Below are 14,223 nucleotides of genomic sequence, written 5' to 3'. Positions count from 1 at the left end.
GTTTACCTTTCCCGAGCTCAAATAACGCGCGCTCGCACCAGATTCAAAATGGCGCCGGAGTTTGGAGAGGGGTCTATCCTTGTTAAATACCAGCCAACGGTTTGCTGAAGTTCAGGCATGTATACTGTCTCGCGTTATGGACGCCCTGTTGGTCACGCCTTCCTCATGTAGATCCAGAGTTCCAGAACCGTACTGTTACACGTATATGATGTTAACAGGCGACACTCTAAATCCGGAACGACACTCTAAATCCGGAAAAAAATCTAAGTAGATGAATGAGGCCAAATGTAGAAATGTCTGCAATTATCAGAACTTGGGCGAATTGCATATATTATATTGTATATATCATGTACTCCAAAACTGAACATTGAAATGGGCAAAAAAAGATGGCTGCCTTTTAAGATGGAAGTTGTCATAAATATGGTATAACCATAGATTCTTTATTCTTGTTCTTTCAGGAGGTTGTCTTGTTTTAGAAGCGAATATTCAACATATTCTTGCGATTGTTTTCCTATGATCTATGGCATCGTTTGAAATCTTTGCCTGTTCCGTGGGGGCATAATTTTCCTTTCTTTGACTTTAAAACTGTCCAAACTTGATACATGTCATTGAGCAGATGTCATCCATACAATCCGGACAGCATGGCCTTCCATGACTGTGCAGATTTGCCCGACTTGCGGTGTGGTTGTTGGGGCCAATGACTTATTACTAGACTCCGACTCGCTTGTCTGCACACAATAAAATATGAACTAACACTTTTAAGAATTGGAGAGTTATATTTCCCAGGCGATTTCCAAGTCGTGTTGGGCGGGAGGGATGTCACTTAGGCGGGGACGGCTCCAGTCAACCTTCCTGACTATTGTCACGTCTTAGGCAACATCTTACATATGCGTGCGCACGATAAGACACGTAGGGAATTTTTCACAAGTTGCTAAAACGTTTTTCGAGTTCTGTTTTGTTCGAGATGAAACTATAGCAACTCCTTTATTCAATGATATTGATTGCTGTGAAAATTTAGAGCTTCACCACTATTTCTAATTCCAAATATTGGTGTGAATCCCGTACTAGTACAGCTTCTAGAAAACTATTTATTTTACAACATCTGGCTCATTTAAAGGGTGATAGTTTGGAAGAGTTATGGAAGGTGTAAAGCTACCATGACAGAATGGCTATCACATCAGAATATATACCACAGACCAAGGTCTGTATTTAACTAATCTCCAAGCAGATCCACGCCGGGCGCGAAAATCGTAGTATGCTAGCCAGAGAAGGTCCAGTCAGCCAGAGAGAACCCTCTCTGGCTGACTGGACCTTCTCTGGCTAGCATACTACGATTTTCGCGCCCGGCGTGGATCTGCTTGGAGATTATATTTAACCTCCTCGCACAGACCTTCTACTACTCTGAGAATCACATGAGAATTTACCAACCCTCTGTCCCATGCCAGAATATGATATCCAATTTCTTTTTTGTTGTGTCTGCTCGGAAAAGCCGCGTGACAGAACAACACGTTTGTCGAGGTTTATCACAAAGTTACACCGCAATTAAGGGCCGGTATTCCAGGGAAAGGTTATTCGGTAATTGGCCTTCTTCAGTTCCAGTCGATCACTAGAGGGCAATTAGAGCTAAATCTACAAGCTAGGAGTAATCTGGCACTATATATAGATATATATGGCCTCCGTCGGTCAGTATTGACCATGGTAAAATCTTACTTCACATCAGTCCTACAGCATCGACTATGGCTAAACAGCCCTATACGAGAATGAGAGTCTCTGCCACAAAAATCACAGATGCAAGCTGACTCAGTTCTGTTGCAAAGCTCTTTTCTGCGGATCCGCTTGTCTTCTACGCTGTGCATCAGTCTGGCTTCTCCTGATTTGAGCTGTCTGGACAGTGTGCATCTCCACCTGGAACGGTTCCTTGCAAGGTCCTCCCAGTGCTCCGTATCAATATCAAAGGCACTGTGGAAAATAAATAAGTCCTTTCTTTCTTTCGATAGTAATTATCAAAAGATGACTGTCAAGTCAAGTCAATGCCTTTATTTTCCTTCGAAATGCTGTTCCGGCCACATGGCCGCTTTTCAACACGGTAGAAGTGGAGGAAGAGGGGGTATCGGCGAAGGCCAATTATAATCAAGAAGACCAATTATCAACAAGCTAGGCTCAAAAGGTTACCTGTATGTCTAGCGAGAATAGTACCACGTTATATAATGAAGGAAATCAGAATGTCATGTGATACACATCTTTGTAGGTCACGTAGCTATTTTTTTATATTTTATGAACGTTTGGCAGTTTCCGTTTTACATGTGCTCGGGTAGGTGTGAGGGGTGATGATAGATCCTACGGCCACAGCAGATAAATTCTATGGCTAACATCCCCTGCAGGCTTCAAATACGATGCGAGGGGTAAAAAAACCAGAATGGTTAAAAAAACAAGATTTATAATTTTTCAAAATAGACACGATAAACGTAATAAAAATTGAAACGACATTGCATGGTACCACAGCAAAAAGTGTTTTATTCCTGTATTGAAGAAGTGCACAAGGTGGCACTAGTGTGGTAGACTGGGATCTAACGTACCAAGTTGCAACTACACCCATGGCTTCTACACCGCCGCCACTTCTAAAACTCTTGAACTAGTTTCACTGCTACGACTACAGTCATGGCTACCTCACTTCTACTTGTCTCACTTCTTCAAGTACAATCAAAGCTACAACACGACATATTTTCCATTTTGGCACTTTCTTGTCATGGTGACCCTTTCAACATTAGGCAAAAATCAACGAGCGCGCTGATGTCATCCATAACATTGAATAGCTGTACCCTAAGTAGAATACTTCTCGATGGGCACGTTTATGTACTACGTTGGATACTTTGTTTCCTCCATTAGCTATCATACATGTAATAAGTAAGTAGCTAATCTTCCTGGAGTACAAAAACAACATACAACTGACAAACTACATGTTACAGCTATTTGTCATCTTTGTCTATGTACTTTGTAGACCACCCTCCTCAACAGCTGCAGGCCCGACTCGCTCGGTACGTTACCTCCCACATCGACCCTACTGGCCAAGCCGGTTTTCTGGCTTCTGGTGACGTTACTGACAGTTGCTCATGAATAATTAATGAGCTAGCCTTATTTGGTACAAACAGCCGTTATTTTGTCCTGAACCGAAAGTAGCCATGTAAGACGTAACCTGATTGGCTGATAGCTTCACAGCGACCTTTGCGAGTTTGCTCAAGATGAGCTTGTGCACATCCTTTGATTGGCTGAAAGCTGTTTTGGTGCTGACGTCGTAAGAAGCCAGAATACCGGCTTGGAGCGAGTCGGGCCTGCTGAGGAGGTTGTTGTAGACAGGCCAGAACAGGTTTCAAACAATGCTGTATTGCCTATGGCATCCAATCTGCCAACACCTGCTAAAAACAAGATGAGCATCTTTAAACAAAGAGCATCCTTAACATGTTTTTTTTTTCTAAACATCGAAGTCCTTTCTTCAATTGCGGCTATCTAGAACACTTGGCCTTCTTAGAAAACCCACCATATTCGGACACTTAAAGAGCATCTGTAACACATTATTCCACCATGGCTTTTCTTTTTAGCAATAATGTTTTTGTTTTTTCAAGACCTACTTAAATCGCCCACGATGTCACGTTGCTGTGTGGCTGACGAAAAAAAGAAAAATGAAGGGTAAGTAGGGCACTTAACATCACCCGTTGGCTATATGAAAATCGATCCTAAGACTGATCTACTTCAATCGCTCCCGCTGTCACATTGCTGTGTGGCTAACGGCCTCTTATCTGATGACACCTAATGCTAATCAAGAAGGAAAGTAGGAGTAGAGTCCATTCCAAGTCACCAAGAGGGTTTTATGATAATATTTGTAATGATTTTGAAAAATGTCTTAGGAAAGAATATCTGACTGACAATAGTTCAACATTTTTCAAAAAGATTGAGTATGAATTTATTTGAATTCAATATATAAATATTTTGAAAGTAAATGCACAAAATTCTCTTTCTTTAGAATAATTTCTAAACATCTATGTGATTCTTTCACTTTTAGAAATATTTACAAAAAATGGTAGAAAATGGTTAACAGTGGTATAATGGTGATTGCCGTCATAAAAGTAGGTGCTAATCCGGCCCTTCTGTCTGCTTTTGTACATCTTTAGATTTCACTACAGGACACTGCTTGGTCCTTTGTGGAAAGCATTCTTCCCTATACTTTGCAAGGATGTGTGAATTGCTTTCTTCCCAGCCCTCGGACCTATTTACAAAGATGTTACAAATAATGGTAAAAAATTGTAAGAAATTGTAAAGAATTGTAAATAATGGTAGAATGCTGTTACCATTATTTAGAAACTGTTAAAATATCATATTCCAAGTTTTAGAAAACCGGAGAAATATTTATAAAGTTGAAATCACATTCAAACTATTTCTAAAATATGAAATCTCTCACACAAATAATAACAATAAATTGAAAATATTTCTAAACTAGAGTTCCACGAACACATTATCTTCGCCAAATAATCAAGGCTTATTATGGAAAGTGATGAATATTTACGTGCTTATCACCCCCTGCAAATTTGATCATGCACCATACCATTTGGACGTTATGATTGGGCGAATGAGTCCAGTCTAGATAGGGTTAAAAATCATTTGATGGTACAGGATTAGTATATGTGTAGAGTGTGCTGATATATGTTATAACTGGTCATGAAAAAATGTGAGTATGTTGATATTATATGGGCCACAAAGGTTCGATATGGCAGTGTTGAAAGTTGAAAGTGATGATGAAATAGTACAGTCAATACATATGAATAGAATAAATCTGGCACGTTTTAGGTGTTTTTAGTCAGGCTTTCTATTTTGTCTCTATTTCGGTATGTCGCCAACCGTGTTGAACAAAAATGCTTAAACTGAATGCGTCAAAAACCAGCAGGACCCACACCTCTGCTTGGAGAATAGTTTATTTATTTGACCTACATGTACGTTTATGCAAGGCTATCTGTCTACATTACCTGACACTGTCCCATGTCCCATTGAAAGGCAGTGGGTTAAAAAACTTTCCTTACTAATTATGCAAATTAGCTCCTTATTTGCATAATTAGTCATTGATAATGTAAAGCACCATCTGAGCTCTCTACATACCAAACATCACGACGATCTGTCGACCCCTTCTCAAGTTATTCATGTCCGAATGTCAAAACAAAAACACACACTGCAGTTCTTAACAAGCCGCTGGGGGGCCAAAATTTACAGAACTTACTTTCTGTGGCATGAACTATCTACCACACAAAAATCATGACCATAGCACTTTCAGAAAATATGCCCCTAAATTTTGAAGCTCTGCTGCAGTACCTTTGGTACCCGCTAGAAGGCCCATTATCGAACTTGACCTTCCTTTCTGTAAATCCTACCCATACACTAAATATCATACAGATCCATCAACAGCTTCTTGAGTTATGTTGTCCACAAGAATTCACACCCACACAAAGCCCGCTGCAGTACCGACGGAAAATACCAGGGGAACCATTTTTGAACTTGACCTCCGTTTCTACAACATCTACACATCTGCAAAAAATCATGAAGATCCATCAACGTTTCCGTCACTTTTTTTGCCTACATACAAACGCAAAAAAATGCAAAGTCCGCTGCAGTACTTTTGAAAAACGCAAGGTAAACCATTTTCGAACTTGACCTTCCTTTGCACAACCACTACACACCTACCAAAAATCATGAAGATTCATTGAAGTTTTCTTGAGTTATGCTCCTGACATACATTCAGACCCACCAAACAGATTTTTAAACCGAAAACATAATCTTCTCCGAGTACAAGTACTCGGCGAAGATAATTATGACAATTAGAACCCTTGCGATGACTTGGAATGGACTCTACAGTACTTCAAAACATCATCCTTTGGCTAAAGTGTTGAGTGTCGTCTGTATGAAATGCGATGTTTCATGCGGCATTTCCTAAGGTTCAACAGCCCCCCCCCCCCAGCCTTCAGCATTGCAGACGTTATGTGAACCTCAAATATCCTTACTTTCAGGATGGTTGATAACATATGAACAGTTTGGAATGTAGCCCGTCCTAAAGGGCGTCTGCTCATGTAACAAAAAATCACGGAAATCCACTCATACAGCCGCAGCGTCTGGACTGGATCGCCCTGCCTGCATACGTCTAGTCTGCGGGTTCATTCACACAGGACTGAAAACGCAACGTCCATGCAAATAACGATAAAACAGTACATTCACATCAGTTAGGTATTCTAAAATTCATCTTCCGTCATTCACCGACAAGAGGTGGGGCAACTTGGCATGACGCCTGTCCATGTTGAGAGAAAATGGGGTCTTTTCTGGTTCAAACTAAACCTGGTACTGTCTATCCGCATATATTTATAAGCCATGATGTCACTACTTAAGTGTCTGCCTATTTACCTTCGCATATACCGGGACTTATAGAGGTGATCACGTGTATAAGCCCCAGTACATGCTTCCTGGCTGCAGTCGTAACCACCGTGTAGACCCAGCATTACTTACCTCCGACACCTGCGAGTCGGGCTTTTTTTTTGAGCGATTATATTATTCTGTTTTTAAATGTGTTTTTCGAGTGTTTTGTGGGCCTTTTCTGTAGACATCGTCAGAAACAAGATGGGCAACGTTTTTTTAGCCCACATGCAAATAAGGACCTCACTTGCATAAATTGTATCAGTTGATCACCTTCTCTACCCAAATAACAGTCTGGGCGTAAACCGGTGTGTGGGACGTATTTACGACGCTAATTGTAGTGGTGGTTTGCCTCTAATGTCTCTAACTGTACTGCTAACAGGATCATCCTGTCAACATAAAAAAATGCACTGCTGACAGGATGATCCTGTCAACATAAAAAAAATGCACTGCTAACAGGATCATCTGTCAACAGTAAAAAAAACTCACTGATGACAGGATCATCCTGTCAGCAGTAGAAAAAAATGCACTGCTAACAGAACCATCCTGTCAACAGTAAAGATATTGCACTGCTAACAGGATGATCCTGTCAACAATAAAAAATACACTGCTGTAAAAAAATTGCGCTGCTGACAGGATGATCCTGTCAACAGTAAAAACAATGCATTGCTAACAGGATCATCCTGTCAATAGTAAAAAAGATTGCACTGCTAACAGGATGATCCTGTCAACAGTAAAAAAAATGCACTGCTAACAGGATCATCCTGTCAACAGTAACAAAATGCACTGCTGACAGGATGATCCTGTCAGCTGCAGAAAAAAATTGCACTGCTAACAGAGTCATCCTATCAACAGTAAAAAAAGTTGCACTGCTAACAGGATCATCCTGTCAACAGTAAAAAAATGCACTGCTGCAGTAGAAAAATTGCACTGCTGACAGCTTGGATGATCCTGTCAGCAGTGCAGATTTGTCTACTGCTGACAGGATCATCCTTCCAGTAGCCACTTCTGTTGATAAATGTTCTCTTTCCGCTGGATCTTCACGTCTCCTCTGATGTGGAAGGCCACCAGGACACCACAGATGACCTGGCAGTCTGTACTGCTCACCCTTCTCAACCCACGCTTCACCGTGATGTTTCACTTAACTAGATGGCAAGCCAGTTTGCTTTGAAATTTTGTTATCACAATTTTTTTTTCATATTTTGTCTTCAGTTCTTGGAATTTCATTAAGTATGAAACAGTGGTAACTGGGTATATGGGCTGGACAAACATGGAAGGGATTAACGGAAATAATATGAATTATCAGGAACATCCCTAAAGTTTAATTTCCTCATTGCGAATATGCCGCATTCATTGCCCCCACCCCCCTCAAGGTCCCGGTGATTTCGGCCATCCACACTCCCCACCATCAAACCTCCCACGCTCAACAACTATGACATTTACATTTAGACAAAAGCGATGGTCGGAAAGAGCACGAGTAAGCCTGCGTCAAAGATTATTATTCCTGGATTAAAACGCCGATGAGTCTGTCCAGTGGAACAAATTTCTTAGCCCTTCCATAACCGCGTCCACCTGTTAGATGGCGCAGACTGCTCTTCCCGACCGTCACGTCGCTATGCAACGTGCTCGGCATCACCAAATACCAAACGTAGTCATCGTCATCGCCATGGAAACCACGTCAATCAATTTCGAACATGTTGATTCATTGGACAAATACAGCTCCAGCCTCCGCCCTGCACACCTCACCACGTTCCAATGAGGTTCCATTCATTAGTGAGTCGAAACTCCCTGCACACAAGAGTCGTGTTGCTCCGTACGGAGTTACCTCTCCAGTCTGTGTCGTAGTTTCCTCGTGCAGTGCAGCATGGATGAGCACATCCTAGCCATGCTCGGCGCTAACCTTACGGAGGGGCTGATATCAAGCGGCGGTTGCGCTCTCGGCAACGCGTCCTCTGGCGGCCTGGGTTGCGTGAACTTGACCCTGACCAGTCTGTGCCCTCAGTGCTTCCCGGCCTACGAGGAGGAGAACGTGTCTGTCATCACCCGGTGGGTGCTGGGGGCGCTGTACCTGGTCATCATGCTGGTGTGCGGCGTGGGGAACGCGCTGCTCCTGGCCGTCCTAGCGAGCTTCAGGGAGGCCAGGACAACCACCAACCTCCTCATCGGCAACCTGGCTCTCTCCGACTGGCTGGTGGCCGTGTTCCGCCTGCCCTTCGCCTTCGACTACTACGTGGTCAGGAGCAGGTCTTGGCAGTTCGGCGACCTCATGTGCGGGGCCGTCAATTACCTGAACTCCGTGTCCCTGTACGTGTCCACGCATGCACTGCTGGTCATCTCTGTTGACAGGTAATAATTTCGTTAACTATTTTTATTGTTGTTCACCTTGTAGTGCCTAGTGGCAAACTTCCTTCTTATTCAGTAGCAGGGTACATTTTTAAAGGGAGGGGTCGCTAGCCTTCCCCTTAAACGTGCTCGAGACACCTCTTCGAGGACGGGACCCCCATTTTAAGGCCCATCCGTAAGACGGATTCAGCCCCATCTGATATGTCGTTCCCAGTAGTCGAACCGAGGTCTCCCAGTTACCAACTAATTGGAAACATTTGAACTACAGGGATACCCCCTCCAACATTTATTTACGTATCTTCTAACGACAGGCACTCGACTTCAGTGCGAATGACCAAAGTAGACATTTATCATTTTCAAGTGCGTCTTTCAATAGATTGATGCAGAGTTATGGAATATGGCTCTCTTCAACGCGACCTCAAATCCGTTTACTTTGCCGACGTTTCGGTAACTCATTGACTGCCCTCCTTAGCCTTAGGCAATGAAGGTGAATAAGGTTGTGTTGAAAAGAACCCTATTTTCCTACGGATCGCCAAGCTGACGATTCGAAGCTATTCGCTGAACTATGTAATGCACGGATGAGTACCAGGTTATATCAAAGCCTTTTCCAGTTACTGTTATTTGCGGTGGATGCTGATGCTACACATCAATCCGTGCCTTAACTACTAGCACAACCCCGTGTAATTTCTGAGTAACCTCAGATCTAGAGTCTGAATGCCTTTTTCACAAGATACAAATTGGGGGCCCGACTTGCAATGACTCGACGGAAAGGTTGAACTCTAAGAGCGCGTCCTTAACCCTCCAACAACCCAACCTTTTTTGAAACTAAAATGATCGAACGGGGTCGGTCAAAAAGGACCCCACTATATTTTGGTCCGTAATATCTTCTTTTACATTTTTATTGGTGATCATAGCATGATGGACAGTGTGGCTTTTTTTACAAAGTGCCAGTTAAGAATGCAGTCTACTGCGTTTCGATATGCCTTAACATTGCTGTGATATATTATAGGCTTTACATTCATGGCACGCTCTCGTTGTCGGACAGCTATGGATGCGTCACACGCCCCTATGTTTAAATGTATAGGCGTCACGGTAGTGGCCTTATCAAAGTGGCCAAACGGTAGCAGGGTTTCTCATTTCTTGTGGCGTAACATCCACTCAGACGGCCGAATTCGAATCTCCGGTTGTGTTCTAAAGAGTCACGTTTTCTGTTGAACACACGCTCTAAGTCTAACGCTGCCCGTTACATAGCCTCCGTGGTGTAATAACAGTAAGCCATGATCGTGCATCATGCCATTCATGCCTCGTGAATAGTTTCATCAGGTTGGTAAGTCACTGAATAAAAAGACTCTTTGCACACAACCAAGTGATTTATTCAACCGGTAGTGGCCGTTTGGGAACGCACCTATAAGCAGCGACACCTGTGCTGCAGTACAATGTGAACCAGTCAGAATGGCCTTGGTGAAGGTGACATATGGACACCGAAACTTCGGTTGAATAAATCACTTAGTTGTGTAAAATAGTATTTTATTCAGCTATTTAAGTTGATTCATCAAACAGATAAACCAGTCAGCCAGCCGGGGGGGGGGGGCTGTTGATCAAGGTGGGGCGAGACCAACTTCTAGTATAGCGTAACTAGAATTATTTAAAGTATCTAGACAGATTAACAACATCACGGATATCCCTTCATTAATTATTGAGCTAGGTAAACAAACAAATTGACAAACAATCCGCTTGTTGCAGGTGTTAATCCACATTGCGCTACTTCCTGTCAAACCCAAACCCATGCAAAATATCACTGACAAAAACCTACTGCTCCATTTCAAAGTGAACGCATGCAAATGATTATGGCAGCAGTTCCGGAACATGATAGGTTGAGCGTGTCCCGGGCATTAGCCACATGGTAGCGCATTGTTACGATAAAAGCTGTTGCACACGTTTGGAGGAATCACACTCTTGTAGCCGCCAACTCGAAAGACGACATTACGTGACGTCATGCGGGCTGACAATCATAACAAGGGTAGTGCATCTGGGAGACAAAACAGGATGTGCCGAATATGGACACATCCGATAACCACGAAAATCAATATAGCTAGTATGCATTGCGCTTGATTTGGTTCTCGTTAAGCGTAGACGTCCCCAACACACACACAGACACGCACACACACACACACACACACACACACACACACACACACACACACACACACACACACACACACACACACACACACACGCGCGCGCGCATTTGCTGAATCCGATTTTTTCCGGCAGCTTTACATATTCAAGGAAGCTTCCAGAAAATCTTAGCTAACGGTTAAGCGGCGGTGACAGAAATAAACACAATGTAGGTAAAATCAAAACAAGCTTTTCCCATAAACGCTTAATCAAAAAAGCAAACATGCCCAACCCAATGGTACAAACAGTGTAGGATTCGAGAGGGAGCATCTTGCCTTTTAATATTTCTTCCACTTAAAACTGACGTCATAACGGTGAAAGGGACGCCGTTTCGTGAACATGCAATCATCTAAAATATCTAGAAGATTTCAACTGTCTGCATAACTCCAGCAATTACCAGTAGTTCAGCTAGACCTTAGGAGTCATGTCGTCTAAACACACAAGTAGGGTTTCCGACATAGGGATGCGTTAGTGATTTGCTCCGAAAGTGACGCCGCTGGATCTTATTAAAGACGAGACGACATGAATGGCATTTATGTGTTTCTATCAGTGCGCCATTCACTGCTTTGAGCGACGTTTTAATGTCTGAAACTGACTCTAAACGTTTCAAAGAATGCTCAATGCTTAATCTAGTTAAGATGGGTTTTCTAAACCGTCCGTGACAGCAATTTTAGAGAAGATTAGATTCCTGGGCCGGACTAGCTAGATTGAAACACGCAGAGTGGATTTAACAGACTTGAACATTGTACACGTCGCACTTCATGCCTGACGTTCTGTACTGGCAGTATGATGCATCTGTACGCGGAACTATTCTGTTTATTTCTCCGCCCATCTCCTGTTTTTCATAACACCCATTATTTCGTGTTGTTGCCGAAATTTACGCCGGCTGTTAATGATAGTGATGGTGATCTCTAGCTTACAGAAGGTCTCATCTTCTACTGATCATGACAGAGAAGACAGACGCTATGAACAGTATTTACAGGTCCATTGTACTAGGGAATCCCCTAGCTCTTTTCGACAAGCACAATGAACAGTTGACCACGGCTTATCGTCCCATCCTAAGGACTGAAACCTATTCCAGATCGTGCACGTGCACAGCCGGGATTCGAACTCATGGCTTCTTGGTCCACCCAACTACCCACTGTTGGTATGCGTATTTTCTATGATAATAAGGATAATCATTTTCGTTTTGCATATTGACGCCTTTTTTTTTTCCTTTTGCTAGATTCATGGTGGTCAGACAGTCTGGCATCATGCGCGCGACAAGACGGCGTCTGTTTCCGATCTTCTCCGCTGTGTGGATCTCCGCCATCCTGCTCGCCATCCCCTCCGCCGTGTTCTCCAAGACGGCAGAGTTTCTCAACGGCGACATCTTCTGCGGAGTCAGCTTCCCCGTCTGGCACCGCCCGCTGTACCAAGGCCTAACCGTCGTCCTGTTTGTGGCGGAGTACGTCCTGCCAGTCTGCCTCATGTGCGCCTGCTACGCCTACATCGGGTACCGCGTCTGCAACCGCCGCTTCCCGGGCCACCGCAACGAGTCCCAGGACAGGTCCCGCCGCAGGTCGCGCCGCAGAACGGTCCGGCTCATCGTCCTCGTCGCCGCGTTCATCGTGTGCTGGGGTCCGCTCTACTCCTTCACCATCATCCGGGACTTTTCGTACGACCTGATCTCGCACGTGAGCCACAGCACGGCCATCCTGTACGTCCTGGACGGGCTGGCCATGAGCAACAGCGTCATCAGCACCGCGGTGTACGTCTTCGCCAACGAGAACGTCATGAAACATGTCTACAGCCTGCTGAACAGGGTGTCCCTGGGGCGACTGTGGAAGCGTTCGGACAGAGGACAGCCAAGAAGCCCGAACACGGCTTCTGCCCGGAGAGTCTGTGTCTTTCCTCCGGCTACTTCCAGTGCTTTGGCACCAATCAGCCCGCAGGAAAGGCAAACAAGGAATACGAATGTACCAGAACTCAAGACTACCAGCGTGTAGGGCCACTGGTCGTACATGTAACGTGAATGAGGGCGACGTATGGATAAACTGTTAACATCCATATTTAACATCATCCATTTAAGCTTCCAGGGTGCTGTGCATCTTATCATATCGCATAACATCTGACTTTACCGGCTGGACCTCCGGGAAGATGATGTCTGTTAGTTCCCCACGTCCATGACAATCGTTGTACTTATATTTCGCTTCAGAGCAAAATGTAGTTCGCTCATCAGGATTATCACAGATCAGTAGGTTTACGTACAGGAAATACTGTCGGTGTATTATGTCTACTTTGACAATTGTAGTATTGCAGTCATTACCTTACTGGTATTTTAATATCCTGATTACCTGGAATGTCATGTGCAACATGTTTTGATAGTCCTTCTATCGAAGTGATTATCTTGTGTATTGGGAATATTGTTCATGATGGTAGTGTTATGGATACACTGTGTAACGGTAAACATTTGCCTGGGCAAAAGTTGATTTTTAGTTTCGCCAGGGTATCCTGTATCTGTATCTGTACCCGTATGCCGGGAATTGCCAATGATCATTGACTGAGGATATAGATGTATGTCTTGTGGTATGATGTGATTCAGTTTGCCAGACTAGATTTGAATGCGGTGAAGTATTGGTAATTATACGTTTCTCATATTTTACGTTTTTTCTCACACTTTTAGAAGACTGTACCCAATATCTGCACAGTGCACACGGATTTACGAGTGTTTTTCGTGATACTAAAATCTTCCGTGAAACAGAAGGTTCTAATTGATCGTTTGAAAATTGCACCTACCTTGTACATGCACATTTAATTTGATAGATTTTCTCTAGACTGTGTGTATGTGGGACAGCAAGAAAAATGTACCCCGAACGGAGAGTGGTTATACCAATCTGCCTTCCTATGATTAAATGTGGTATCGGGGTAAATTGATTGTTGCTGGTTGTCTGTTTGATTTTGTACGAATGTCAGCCTCGTTGCGGTACTCATTTAAGAAATCTAATCTATTTCGTTTTCTTGCGAAATTGTTTTCTTCAGTTAAGACTCTGTTTTCCTCTAAAATGGCAATGGTGTGGAAATAACTGCGGAAACACAAGCAAACAGACAAATAGACACATTGGTGTTTATTTAAGGAAATTAATAATACGTATCAAATCGTGAGCAATTTGTATTTATATTTATTGACAATGAAAACAATTCATTACATTGGGTCAGCCTAGACATGTACAGGCTGAGCAATGTCCGGATCGGTTTTCGTCAACCAAACGGCCTGTT

General features: G+C 43.4%; 1 protein-coding gene across 1 annotated transcript; it reads left to right on the top strand.

The window, feature by feature from the left end:
* Positions 1-7,839: 7,839 nt before the first annotated feature.
* On the top strand, positions 7,840-13,866 carry LOC136440621 (prokineticin receptor 2-like). The gene is made up of 2 exons (XM_066436698.1): positions 7,840-8,790; positions 12,152-13,866. The coding sequence occupies exons 1-2, from the start codon at positions 8,309-8,311 to the stop codon at positions 12,951-12,953; spliced, it is 1,284 nt and encodes a 427-aa protein (XP_066292795.1). The 5' UTR covers positions 7,840-8,308; the 3' UTR covers positions 12,954-13,866.
* The last annotated feature ends 357 nt before the right edge of the window (positions 13,867-14,223 follow it).

The sequence above is a fragment of the Branchiostoma lanceolatum genome, chromosome 8, assembly GCF_035083965.1.
Source record: "Branchiostoma lanceolatum isolate klBraLanc5 chromosome 8, klBraLanc5.hap2, whole genome shotgun sequence".
NCBI lineage: Eukaryota > Metazoa > Chordata > Leptocardii > Amphioxiformes > Branchiostomatidae > Branchiostoma > Branchiostoma lanceolatum.
The sequence above is the reverse complement of the archived record's forward strand: the minus strand, read 5'-3'. Positions and strand labels throughout refer to the sequence as shown.